The sequence below is a fragment of the Lygodium microphyllum genome, chromosome 3 (assembly GCF_053477565.2).
Source record: "Lygodium microphyllum isolate KBCC chromosome 3, Lygodium_microphyllum_v1.1.10, whole genome shotgun sequence".
Lineage (NCBI taxonomy): Eukaryota > Viridiplantae > Streptophyta > Polypodiopsida > Schizaeales > Lygodiaceae > Lygodium > Lygodium microphyllum.
In genome coordinates, this window is record NC_141137.1 from 66,309,822 (window position 1) to 66,323,756 (window position 13,935).

The 13,935-nt window shown below is 42.7% G+C and overlaps 1 protein-coding gene across 6 annotated transcripts in view; it reads left to right on the plus strand.

Annotated features, from left to right (window-relative positions):
- Positions 1-13,935, plus strand: part of ABCB26 (transporter associated with antigen processing protein 1) — a 117,143-nt gene that overhangs the window by 89,941 nt on the left and 13,267 nt on the right. For 4 of the 6 annotated variants that reach the window (XM_087672143.1, XM_087672126.1, XM_087672110.1 and 1 more), the window contains 2 exons: positions 8,850-8,917; positions 9,006-9,066. In XM_087672143.1, the coding sequence (XP_087528269.1) occupies positions 8,850-8,917; positions 9,006-9,066 (129 nt within the window). Of the gene's footprint in view, positions 1-8,684; positions 8,753-8,849; positions 8,918-9,005; positions 9,067-13,935 lie in introns of all 6 variants that reach the window. The other 2 variants (XR_015689581.1, XR_015689580.1) reach the window with 1 other exon arrangement.

A 13,935-nucleotide genomic window follows, 5' to 3' on the forward strand; every position in this document is an offset into this window, starting at 1 on the left:
TCTCAATCAGTAGATTCAGAAAGGGAATGACAAAGACTTGGCCGACTCAGATGGTGATTCATTAGCTCATGAGCTCAGGCCGTTGCAGGATAGTGAAGAGATGGGCAAACGTCGTAGGATGTCGCTGGGAGAACCAGTCTTAGGCCCAAATTTGCCTCAGCCAGAGGTTCATGCCTCATGTTCACAACCCAATGGGTCTTTACAATTCATGCTGGCCACTCCCATTTATGTCCATTGCAATGAGGATAAAGCTAACGCATTACCGGATGGGGATCAAGTAGTTGCAGTTATGGGAACTGACGTGGTCTTACAACAGATAGCTGCTTTCCATGAGAGGGCACCCATATTTTATTTTACTGGTAGGACTCCTTTGATCACGAGAATTCGTGCTCCATATTTGTTAGTTTTGAACAGTGGTGAGAATATGTTTCAGGGCGTATGCAGTTTCCTCTGGTTGAAGAGATTTATGATAGCCCGAAGGGGTTCTTTGAGGTTCTTTTTCATTATGCGGAAGTACATGCTCTTATTTTGCAACGCATTCCTTTGTTTATGGATGGGCAGCTAGTTCATGTGGTCCCTTGGAGGCTCGTGGCTGAGTTTCAGGAGGTGCTGAGACAAGCATGCCCGATTTGGGTAAAGGTGGTGGATTTCCCTGCGTATCTCTGCAGACTTCTCCCTCTAGTTTTAAGAACCATTGGGGAGGTTTTGGTGGAACCTCGGTTTGCTTCCCACAATTAGAATAGGGAATGCATGCTTTGGGACACAGGGAAACCTCGCCCGACAAAGATTCGTTTTGAGGTTCCAGGCTTACAAACATTGGTGTATGAGTTGAAATGGGGTACTTTTGCATGACACTGTCTCAGATGTGGTTAGTTGGGCCATTTCATTCCGGAATGCGACAAAAATATGGAGGTAGGGCAATGCCCTATGGATTCAGATATGGAAATGCAAGACCACCTCCCTCACCAGACGATTCAAAAGCCCGTAGCTGATCCTGAGTAGCTTTCCCAACATGGTCATAATGAAGGTAGGAAGGATGTGTCCCACGGTGGTGGCAAGCATGCTTTGCGTGCGGGTGGGCGGAATTTGTCTCTTTAGGAGAATTTGTGGGTTACTGTGGTTCGTTGTAATGCCAGATAGGATTCTCGCTCCGCACTTGCCTATCCTCTGTTGTTCCCCAATCACTCAAACCTTTCAACATAGAGGTAGGGGGTTTTATATGAAACCCCAATCTTCGCGTGCTCCAGCAGTAGAAGATAAAAGGCCTTCTGACTCAGCTTTGCGCTTGGATGTGCGTGGGAGGCTTGTGGCTCCTCGAGACATTTTCCGCTCCCCGCAACAGCAGTTCCCCTCCCATGCTTCCATTGCCGGCTTGCAGAGGGCAGATCTTGTTGATGTTATTCGAAGTGAAATGGAGAGATTCCAGGCTGCCAAGGCTATTGATGTAAAAGGGAAAGGGAAAGCGGTGGTTCAATAGTTTTTCTCATTTGTGATTGATCATGAAAATTGCTCTGTGGAATGTGAAAGGTATTTCTTTGGGCAGAAAGCAGTATCAGTTGTGGAAAGTGGGATGTTTTTTGTGCTGTGGAGCATAAACAACACACTTGGCTGGATCTTCATATGTATGTAAGGATTATGCAGTTTTCTTTAGTGGTTGTCCCCCGCACGGATCAGGAGTTACGTTGGCTGTTAAATCCTCCCTACAACCATTGTTGGTCTCTTAGAACCCTCATGGCCGATTTTTGATTCTTGAATCATTTATGAGGGTGATGTTTTGTGGATTGTAGGTGTATATGCTCCTTCTAATGCAAGGGAACATCGTCAGCTTTGGGATGATCTGCACTGTCTTGCCATGGCCTGTCAAGGTTTTGTTATGGCTGATTTTAATGCCTGTGTTTCTACAGATCAGGTGACCTCTCCGCGTTTGGTTATGGATGGTCTTGAGAGACAGGCTGGGGGTGCTCTTGCAGCGGTATCTTTGAAACAAGACAAGTGGTCCTGGATATATCCATCACAAGCTAGATACACTCATCATTCTTTTCAACATCTAAACACTTGGGCGAGACTGGATAGGATTTACATCTGCCAAAGTGACTTATTGCTTCCTGCAGTCATCAATATGCACGTGGAACAACAACATGTTTTGTCAGATCATTATCCTTCGGTCCTGGAAATGAGTCACAGACCTGTTCATGCATTTAAGGCTCTCCTAGCCCATTTGCCACTTCGGTTTAATCAATCCTTTTTGCAGCAAAATCAGTTTTTGGAAGGTGTTCAGCAACTGATAGCCTCTTTTAGCTTGAGGGTTCTATCTACAGGGATGGAAGCATGGGCGGTTTTTAGGGATAATGCACGAGCATTATGACGACAATATGGTATTTAGCATGCCTTCTCGTTTCGAGCTGAATTGGAGCATGCTTAATCCTTATTAGCTCATTCCTTGTCTCTGTGTTAAATTGGGGATTCCAATGATGACTTGCTCACATACATTGAATGGCTGAAAGGCAAGGATCAATCTCTTTAGGAAGAGGAATATGCAAAATACAAACTGTTGGCCAGAGCTGAAGCTTTACATGATAACAACTGTCACACTCATCAATTTTTTGCTCGTCTGCATTAGAAATATACCCGGGAAAATATTGTGTGCTTAAAGGATGGGCAAGGTGATATGGTGACCGATCTTGCCTCTATTATTCGGATGATTGTTGACTTTTATAGGGCCTTGTTGGGCCCGCAAGAGATTCTTTTCGATGCTGCTCTCTTTGCTCATACATATATTTGTGACCTGGTTAGTAATCAAGTCAAACCAGAATGGGTGAATTTAATGGAGGTTGATATTTCTGAAGATGAAGTGGAAGAAGTGCTGTCTCACTTGCCTCCAAGGAAAAGTCCATGGGCTTCCTAATGAGCCGTTTTCAGCCCATGTGCAACCGCTTAAGGACCCATTAACTCACTTGTGTCAGCAGGTGTGGAACTTTGGTATGATGCCTTGGGATTGGAAGATTGCTGTCATCAGGTTGTTGCCCAAGGTTCCTTCTCCGACCTCTTTGAAACAATGGAGACTTATTTCTGTTATGGGATTGTTATATAAAATCTTCTCCAAAATTATTGCCAATAGATTGCAGATAGTCTTTCCGCACCTCATTCATCCATCTCAATATGGTTTTATTAAAGGTTGGAATATAATGCACAACGTTTTGAATATGTAGCTTGGAATTGACTATGCCAAAGCTTCTAGCCAGTAGGTTGTTATGCTTCAGCTTGATATTGAGAAGGCATTTGATCATGTCAGCTAGTCTTTCTTGCAGCAATTGATGTCCACAATGGGTTTTGGGCCCTGTATGATTTCTCTAGTTGATACCATTAGTTAGGAAGCTGTGGCCTGTATTGCTCTTAATGGAGGGATTACAAAGAAAATTGCCTTGTCTTGGTCCCTTTGGCAAGGCTATTCTCTCAGCCCTTTGATGTTTGCTTTGGTAAGTCACCCCATGCTCTCATTAGTTTGCTCAAGGCCCAAAGAAATGCATCCATCAAACTCCCTGTAAGTAAAGAACCATGCTCTATGTGGAGTAATGTGACAAGATGCCATAGAATCCAATAGCCAATCTGAGGCGTAGGCTTGATCACTGAGCAAGTAAGCTGTAGGGAAACAAGATGGCAGGAGTACATGCTCAACTACATCATCATGGGTAACTACATGTACCTCACCACTAGTAAGAGTGGTAACACCTACTGCATCTGCTGTATCTTTGACTCTCTGCTCATGTCGAGTCCGTCTCTGTCTCTGCTGCTCTCTAATCCGTCTAAAGCATTTTCTTTGAATATGCCAAAGCTTTCCACAATGGAAGCAAACAACATTTGAAGTAGAAGAACCTGTAGAAGACGACAAGGAATCCAAGTCATCATGAATAGGGCTATCCATAGCATCCACGGAGCTCAAGCAGTCGAGGGCTATCCCAACTGAGGGAACCTTCTCATAAAGATAATCATCTGCAAGTACATCAGTGGTAGAAGCATCCTTCAAAGGCTTATGAAACCTCAACAGACGGGAGGACATAAAGGTATCAACCAAGGATGCAAAAGTTCCCACATGAAGAAGAGTTGTAGCCAACTGCATGATATAACCAATCACAGTATGGTAAAGCATAAGACATATGCCATAAGAGCATATGGTATTCAGCCATGAAATCAGCCCATAACCATAATAGCAAACATGACTTTGCAATACATCAGACCACATAGTAACATCCAAGTCAATGCAAGACCGGTAACTGGCATAAGATCCTACTATGGTCAAGCTCCAGGAGAAGTCCAAGTATCTGTACAACAACATTCAAATAAGTGGCTTTGTAAATTACATGCTAGTAGACAAAGTGCATAGCTGGGTAAGCATCAAGAGCAACTGCTCTCTGACCTGTATGGGCAAAAGCAACCCAACTAGCATAGAAGCTAGGCAACACAGAAGCAACAAAGCCATAACTGCTAAACCCAAGCATTGTCAAGAAGTCTAGTGATCAAAGAGTAACCCGCAAAGAACCAAGCATCAATGAGTAATGAAATCTCAATAACCAACTGCCAAGACAATGGAGCAAGCATTGCTCAAAATATGTATCTGCATCCAAGTAAATCCAAGATCCATAATCGGGGCATTAAGGGCCAAATAGCATCCAAGCTGCATAAGTGATAAGCCAACCAAATGCAAACTGCTCCACAAAATTCTCAAATGTAAGTCGATTCAAGGCCAAACATCTGTCATACTGCAGCTCAAACCCAAAAGCATCCACATCAGACATCAGTCCCATAATGGGTAGCAGGGGCCATAAACCTTGTCAAGTGAATGAAGTGCTAGCTGCAAAGAAAATGGCAGTGAACCAAGAATTGAGCTCTACTCTTTGTTCAAGAAGCATCCGGGAGCATAAACATCAAAGTGGCATCATCCAAATACATCAATATATCATCCTGAGTAGTTGGGAACACCCGTAGACCATAGGCATAACCAAACTGGAGGTAAAATAACCTGTCAACCAAGGTAGCATAAATCCCAACCAACAATGAAGTGTCCGCATCCAAATCAAGGCTCAATAGCTCTCAAATAGTATATACGGGCATAAACCATGATGACCAAGCATCAATACATCCAACAAGACACCCGAATGTCAACAAAGAGCATTATGCATAAGCCATCCCTGATAAAACCTTGCTGCCCAAACCTTGTACAGTAGTAAATCCCTGCATGAATCGAGCTATGGAAGCTCAAACTAAGTCCCAGAGCATGTTAAAACATTGGGCAAACATCCCCAAAGCATTTGGGCATCAAATATCAAGCCTCGAGAGTATCACATAAGCTAAGAGCATGACATTTTCTTGGTGTAAATCAACTTAGATCTTGCCTAAATCGGGTTCCGGATACTGGAGATATGAGAAAAAATGGAAATTTTGAGCCAGATTTTGAAACATGTGCAAAAAAACATACTATGGGGCTTGCTAATTATGTTGAGGATAAGGGGGCATACAAGGTGCCCAATGAAGCCAAGGAACACTTGCAAAGAGCCTATGGGGGCCGGGGAGAGGCGGGAGATGAAATCTTACCTCGGGGGGAAGAAGCCATGGCTGGCATTGAAGCTCCAAGCTATAGGACTTCAATCCAAGCTGAAGTAATGCCGGGCCAAGCTCCATGATCAAGCTCTGATCCAAAGCTTTGATACCAATTGAAGGGGATGCAATGGCAATGGGGAAGGAGAAGAGAAAGATGCGGGAGAGAAGAGCACACAAAATGTAGGTGTTGTCCAACTGAATTGACAGCCTTATTGCACTATTATATTATATATGAATAAAGAATGGGCGGTTACAGTGTACACGGGTAGGCCCAAAGGCCTTTCACCCCAATAGAGATTTTGTCCCATGGATCGTGCAAGAGCTGTGGCTTCCTAGAAGTTGAAAATATTGTCAAGGATGTTGTGCTCCTGAACAAAACCAGTCTGGTTAGAGCGAATGAGGTCTGGCATTAAGAGAGAGAGTTTGAGGCTGATCATTTTGGCTAGGGTTTCATATGAAGCTAGGAGATGTTGTGCTCCCTCAATAAGAACCAATTGTATTGGTGCATGATCTCATAAAGTGGTTCCTAGAACAATATCAACTAGACCCCCTTTGTCACAAGCCTAGTCATCCGTATAAAATCTGTCCAATCGAGAGAAGATCCTATCATGAGCTATCCTATCTCTTCTAGAGAACTGCAAAGAACCTATAAATCTACCAAACTGTGCCATGAACCCAGGGTCTTGTTCTATGATATGGAAGATAAAATCTTCCTAAGTTGCTTGCTCTTTTTCTCTGATAGTGTCTATGAATGTGTCCCTTCCATCCTCTGAGGGCTCGACCATATCCTTGAGACCATTGTTATCCGCGATTAGCTTTTGAGAATGAGGGTAAACCCTCTACTTCCGAGTCAGAGCTGCATGGGTAATATGTCTGTGTAGTGCTAGCAGATTTTTTGGATCATGGGGTGCTCGAAGCATTTGCATCTAAGGTTAAATTGAGGCACGATTAGCCTCGGGTTTAAGATTTGTTTGGTTTATGAATGAAGATCATCACTTGGAATGTTCGTGGTACTTGCTTTCATAGTAAACAACATGCTATGTTTTGCAAAGGACTGTTCAATGCCATGGATACAAGTTGATTTATGCAGCCTGTTCTAGTAAAAAAATGATGTGTTTAACTGACTCATGGTGATTGAAACTATGGTTGAAGTTGAGATTTTATGGCTGATGAGAGTCTACGCACCTAATGATGCCTCACATTGCTGTGATTTATGGGAACAGCCTAGAGCCAATCTCTCCCTTGGGACAGTCAGGGATCGCATTGCCCTGCTTTTTGGGAATGGCTTTGAGCCAGTCTCTTCCTTGGTAGAGCAGGCTTGCTTATGGGTGATTTCAATTGGTGTAGACATGTCGCAGACTACTTCTCTGTACTCTATAATGGATACACTAGATGGTCATGATTGGGATGAGTTTGCATCAACGGTCCTTAAAAGAGAATCTTTGGCCTTGCCTATATCTGTTAGATTTTGGACTCTTCCATTCAGCACAAACACAATGAGACATGGAGTCATCTACATCGGATCTATGCCATGCATGATGATGCTCTTTTGCAGGAGATTTCAGAAAGTTTTGCAGCAATGTGTTCTATCAGATCACTTTCCCCGGTACTTTGTCATGCTCAGACCGCCCATCAGTACCTTTGTGCTGTTTTTGGGCTAGCTTCCCTTGTACTTTAAATCCTCTGTTTTGAGCTTCGTGAGGTCTTCAATGGTTCGTACAGTTACTTGATCGGTTTCTACTTGATTTTTCATGTATAGGGAGTGCATCCTTTGATCAATTGATTAGAATTCTGCAACAGGTTGCCGGGCAATATGGAATTCATCATGCCTCACTTTGTAGGCAATGCGTGCAAGCTGTTGAGGTATAGCTTGATCTCCAGATGCTGCATTTTTGGCACCCCGTCTTCATGTTTGGCTGATCTTATTAAGCACTTTTAGCTGCGCTTTGCTCGGCAGGCCAAGCTTAAGACTCTGATAGAAGGCTTGTAGGATAACTTTTGCTAGGCACAGAAATTTTATTGTGGGATGCATGGATTCTTTGCATGGGAGAATATTTTATGGATCTTCTTGGTTCGCGGGAGCCCCATCCTGATCAGATTACCCATGCTTGTTTGGTGTTTTATGGGTTGATCCGAGGTTTCTCTTGACATTCATGGGCTTTGGAGGCTGATGTTTGTGAGGATGAGGTCATGGATATTTTGTTGCATCTGTTAGGGATAAAAGCTTGGCAAGATGGTCTCACGAATGAAGTCTTAGACACTGTAGATAAGTCTAGAGTGGGGATGGCTCTATGCTGCTGACAAGGTATCTGATTGGCAATGTTCCCTTGAGAGTCCGCATATCCACAAGCTGGCCCTTAGTCCATGACCTACTGCCCAGGTCACTATCATCTCACTATAATACTGTGAAACACCAATGGCTCTCCTTGATACCTCCGTAGCCTTGGGGAAGTCTGAATTTAATGCCCCTTGAGTCTCCTCTACAACACCATACCTTGAGCATGCAGTTGAGTCTCTGCCAACTCCCACCTGCCTACTGCCACGTTCCATACTAGAAGCTTATAACAGTGCATTAATACAAATTATGAAAGACAATGGATTAATTATGATGGCATCTATTTATTTCTGGCATAAAATGACTTTTTAAAATTTTAAAGAATTTCACTGAGAAAATCAAACAATATAGCTATTTGTTCCGTCATATGGAATCGCACAAGAACTTATGCGCCCCAGATAGAAATGATGAGGAACAGACTTTCAGCTGTTGAGATGTGTATAGGCAGAAAATGTGTTTTTCAGTGACATGACCTGTATTAGCGCTCCTGAAAATCATAGAATTGGATGCATCAACCATAGTCAAAAGCAGTATTTGTAACTTGGATTGCAGATGAAACAGTGTTGTTGTTTTTGTTGTAAGCTTAGAAGTAACATGTAAGTTCAGAGCACAAATAGTTTCATCCATGAAGCCAAGATGCCTACATAATTGTAAGAATTTGTCACACCAATGTTTTCGATGATGCTGTTATCTGATGGGTAAGTTATTCACTCATAAAATATACAGTGAAGTTCACTTCAAGTAATGAATGCAGGAAGAGTTTTCCTGGAGCAGTATGCACACTTTTTGTGCACATGGTCCAACCATGCATCCACCCATTATGTATGTGCACATATACATGCATTGGGTTGCCAATGGACACATGCAGTTGGATTTTGTGGTTTAAAGTTGTGATATTTTATCTGTACCTTTATCACAGAAAGCATTGGATAGAGCTATGCATGGTGGTGGGCAACAAAAGAGGACAGTCCTTGTGATTGCACACAGGTTTGGTGCTACTCCTGTTTCGTTTTAATATTGCATCTCTGTATTTAGCTATGACAAGCATGTGCTTGATGACTTTTTTAACTGGCAGACTATCAACAATTCGTTCAGCAGATCGTATTGTTGTCATGCAGGGAGGGCAGATTGCAGAGGTCCTTTCTCACTTCTTTTGATCAATTCCACCATCTTTTTATTGTATCCCCATATGGACATTGCATTGTGTGTCACTTTAGCTTCTTTGTACATCACCTTTCCACCATCCTTTTATTGTACCTTTACATGGACATTGCATTGTATATCACTTTAGCTTCTTTGCACAGCACTATTGATTACCTTTAGTGTAACACATTTTGATGTCCATTGACAGTCATCATTGTACTGGTTCTGTCTCATAGGCCGTTTTCAGCCTCTCCCCCAACCCCCCCAAAAAAGGTCTAGGTGGTTGTCTGCATGTCTATCTATGTGTTTGGGTACAAGCTTGTATGGGGTCTGTGCCCAATTGTAGGACTGTGTGCCTGTTTATTCACACACCTGTCTGCCTGTCTGTGCTTGTGTGTATATGTTCTGCAATGATCTTGTCAGAGTTAGTGACATCAAGGTTGAGCAAGTCTGTCATAAGAGCCAGGGGGAGATCGATTCTCTCTCTCTCTTTCCCCCCGCCCCTCCCAAAAAAGGATTAATTATAGAAATTACTGTAAAAGTACTCTCTCTTTTTTCGTATCCAAGTGGCTACCCTAGTGGTAAGCCACTTGTTTTATTAATCCACTGGTCCAGTTCAAAAGATAGAGAAAAATTTAGCATACCTATACTAGATATCTCTCTTTTTTTTCATAATGAGTTGTTATACTGTATTATATCACAAACAAAGTGTAGAAGGATACAAAAGTCAGGGCAATGTCATTGAAGAGACTGCACGATGCCAAGAAACGAAATCATATCGGACCTAGATATCAACATACTGCATGAGGTCAAGCTGCCACAAGAGAAGTCCCTTAAGCTTCACAACATGATGCTCAATGCCCGAGATGGCATAAAAAATGAATTCATTGCGAGTGACCCAAATATGCCAGCAACCCCAAAATCTGAAAAAGTGAAACAAAATCTTCAAAGGAGGTTGTCGCGCAGACCATCATATTTAGCTTTACCAAATACCCAATCAGGAGGATGCATCCTAGTCCCCACCAGAACATGCTGAATGTCTGAGAGGAGAGTCCAAATCTTCCAAGCAAAAGGGTAGGAGATGAATTTGTGTGACTGGAAGTCTCAACCATAGTGGTTCAAGAGAAACAATTCCCATTGACGCGAGGGGGAGTTCCGCCACCAAACTTCTCCAAATGAATACCTTACAGTTGAATGGCATCTTATTGATCCATCCCTCCATTGTCAATTTCCATCAAGCTTTAGATTTACGCAATGCCCAAAGTACATTTGACTTTGGCGGTCAACCGTATGCGGTTTTTGATCATGAAATGATAAATTTAATTATCCGAAGAAGATTGAAGGGTGAAGCATCCTACTAATTCCAAACATGCCAAGGGCAATCAAGATCCAAGACAGGGCAGGATTGCAAATCTTGCAAAGGTTGGAGATTCTACCCCAAAAATCATCGTAGCCATGAGGTACTTGAAAGACCCGTTTGATAGTCCGAAAGGACATTAGAGTGCCTTTGTGCAAGAGAGTGGCATCAACCACCAAGGTGAATCCAAGATGAACCATGCGATTAAACTTAGGTCTCTTCTCAGATTTGCCTTCCCGAGAAAGAAGAGGAAACACTGCCAGAATTCCATCTGCGATGAATTAGCTGTCTTCTTGTCCTCTGTCGGATGCCCTGGGGCCGTGGAAAGTACCATTTTCCATCAGCATACCAAATGATTAAGGACTGAGGTAGACGTAGAAAAGTCAACCTATTATGCACATGCCACCACGAACCCTGAATCTTGGTATTACCATGCCAACGGCCTAGGTCCTCAAGAAAAGTGCGAGCAATAAGAGTCCGGGGTTGTTGGCCAATACATAGCACTTGAAACAAGGACCAACGGAGGGCTGTTATATGGATCCCCACATCCAAAAAAGCCCCACCTGCCATAGATTTCAAGGTGCAAACATGACTCCAGGATATCCAAGATATACCTGTTGGCACAAAATCTTTCTTCCATAGTATGAAACAGAAGTGTCGTGTGAGATCCTTCAAGGCAACATTGGTCCAAGGCAATAGTGGCAATAAATAGTATCCATGGGAAGCATAATAATTTGGGCTACTTTGAGGTGCATATGGAAGGGCTAGCTTGAGATTTCCAATAAACAAACTTGGCTTTTGATTTCTATGATATCCATTTCAGCAAAACTCTTGGCTGCACATCAATCCCCAAGGGGCAACCAAGATGCCTTACAATGACTCCTTGCTAGACAAGTGCACCTTGCCGCCCTAAACTCGGTAAATTGGAGCCTGTGCAATCAATAAGTGAAGATTTGGAAGCATTCATTTGTAGCCCCCATGCATGCCCAAATAATTCCCATACATCCAAAGCTGTCTGAAGATTAGAAGCATCCGCTTTCAGAACCATAAAAGTATACTCAGCGAGTTCGTGACCTACAAACTATTGCTATGCAAAGGTAGAGATAGATCAGATAATTGCCTAATCTACAAGATATGATAGCATGGAAAGAATAGGGTGAGTAGCAAGTGTAAAAAAGAGTGGGCTCAGAGGACAGCCCTATCAGACTGAGTGGGCAAAGGAAAAGGACTCAACAACTCCACCATTTAGCATAACACAAGACGTGGCACCCATGTTGATGGTGTAGATCAACCTAGTCATGCGAGGTCCAAAACCCATCACTTGAGATCTACAACAAAAGACCATTCCAAAAAGTCTAAGTCCTTTTCTAAGTCCAATTGCACTAGAGCAACCTTCTATTGTATGTGCCATACATAGTCTATGGCTACTTGTGCATTCAAGATATTATGAAGAATGTTTCTACCCTTAATAAACCATATTGGTGAGGATGGGACCATGCAAGGCTTGGAAGAATTTATGTGTGAGAAGAATTTTCTCCAAAACCGTCGGTTAGATTCCTGAGCTTAGCTTGTTGGTAGGACTGTAGCTTAAAACCATGAATAAGTTCACTCAACTGTGCCAATAATGAGATCAGAGAATCATCATGTGGCAAAAAGGCCAACATGTCTTTCATAGCATGCAAACGGTGCCTAGTAAGTGAAGCATGATAGATCCAATATTTGTCTTGACATCTGCTAGATATTGGAAATCAATCTATTAAAAGAGTCCAACCCTTCTAATGGAAAATCACTTGAAAACCTCTCTAGCAACTGAGTCATTTAGCCCTTGAAAAAAACATGACTCAAAAAGGAAGAGTTTAAACTCAATGACAATCTGCCCAAGAGACTGGCAAAAGCATCCTTTGACTAGCTAATCCATAGTTGCATTTGTACTATGTATGGGCTAGTTTGTTTTGTACGGTTCGTACCGCACCGTACCGTACGTATTTGTACCATTTCGTACCAAAAAACAGACTATTTTTGGCCTCTAAAGACTAGACCATACAATATCTTCCAACTCCTAACCCTTATGTTTATTATCATAATTCCAAGTCTCTCTCTCTCTCTCTCTCTCTCTCTCTCTCACACACACACACACTCTCTCTCTCTCTCTCTCTCTCTCTCTCTCTCTCCCTCCCAACTTCCAAGATGAGTATGCGATTCCAAGAGCATTGCTCCCCCCCTTCTCTCTCTCTCTCCAAACTGCCAAGCCTCTCTCTCTCTCTTTCTCTCTCATCACACACACACAAGAATGAAGAGCTTGTTTGTTCATCCACCCTAAACTTTTCTTTGTTCTTTGATGTATTACATATACACTCCCATGTGTCTTCTGGTTTTTTTTTTTTTGAAGTAAAATGTGGCTGATTATTCACTATTAAAAAAAAAACCGATTACAACGGAGTGCTCATGCTCAACAGACTAGCTGGAGCTGATGCAAAGTTACAAGTACATAATGTATACTAAGTCTCTCAAGGAGGTCCGAGGGGAATGGGGGCAAGGAGCCATGGAGGGGGGGGGGGTATATTGCCATCTAGGGGTACCTGCCTGGATTACAAAAAACAGGTCCTGGCCGGAAGAGTGGCCAACTATATCCCCTTGATCAACCAACTTGTCCAACAATGAAAGCATCGGGTGAGTGACTAAAGCGAACAACAAAGGGCTGAGAAGGCTGCCTTGTCGAAGAGACCGGGACAAGGCAATTTCATCCATGATCCCTCCATTGAGTGTGACGCGCGCAACAACACCTTGTCTAATAGTTTCCACAAGAGAGATCATACGAGGCCCAAATCCCATGGTGGTCATTAACTATCGCAAAAAAGACCAGCTAACATGATCAAATGTCTTTATCAAGCTGAAGCATAACCACCTGCTAGGCCAAAGCTTTAGCATAGTCGATTCCCAGTTGAACATTCAAAATACTGTGCATTATATTCCAGCCCTTAATGAAACCATATTGGCGTGGATGAATCAACTGTGGAAATACTTTCTACAACCTATTGGCAATGAGTTTAGAAAAAAATTATATAAAAAACCCATACCAGAGATGGGTCTCAATTGTTTCAAGGAGGATGGAGAGGGAACCTTGGGTAATAATCGAATGACAGCAATCTTCCAGCCTGAAGGCATCTCACCAGAATTTCACCACTTGCTGGGGATGATGCTCATGTATATTAGTGTTAGGAACCATTGAACTTTGCAAAACATCCGGGCTTCTATCGCATTCAGAAATGAAATGGTTTAATTGGCCACATCTGAAACAGTGATCAGCAAATGTTCCCCATTTCAGCTCATAAACCAACGTTTGTTCTCAAAACCTCGAACCGGACTTTAGTCGGGCAAGGTTTCCTTGTATCCCAAAGCATGCACGCCCTATTCTTGCAGGAGGCCAACTAAGGCTCCACCAATACTTCACCAAGAGTTCTCAACACCAAAGGTAGAAATCTCCAAAGATGCGCAGGAAAATCAA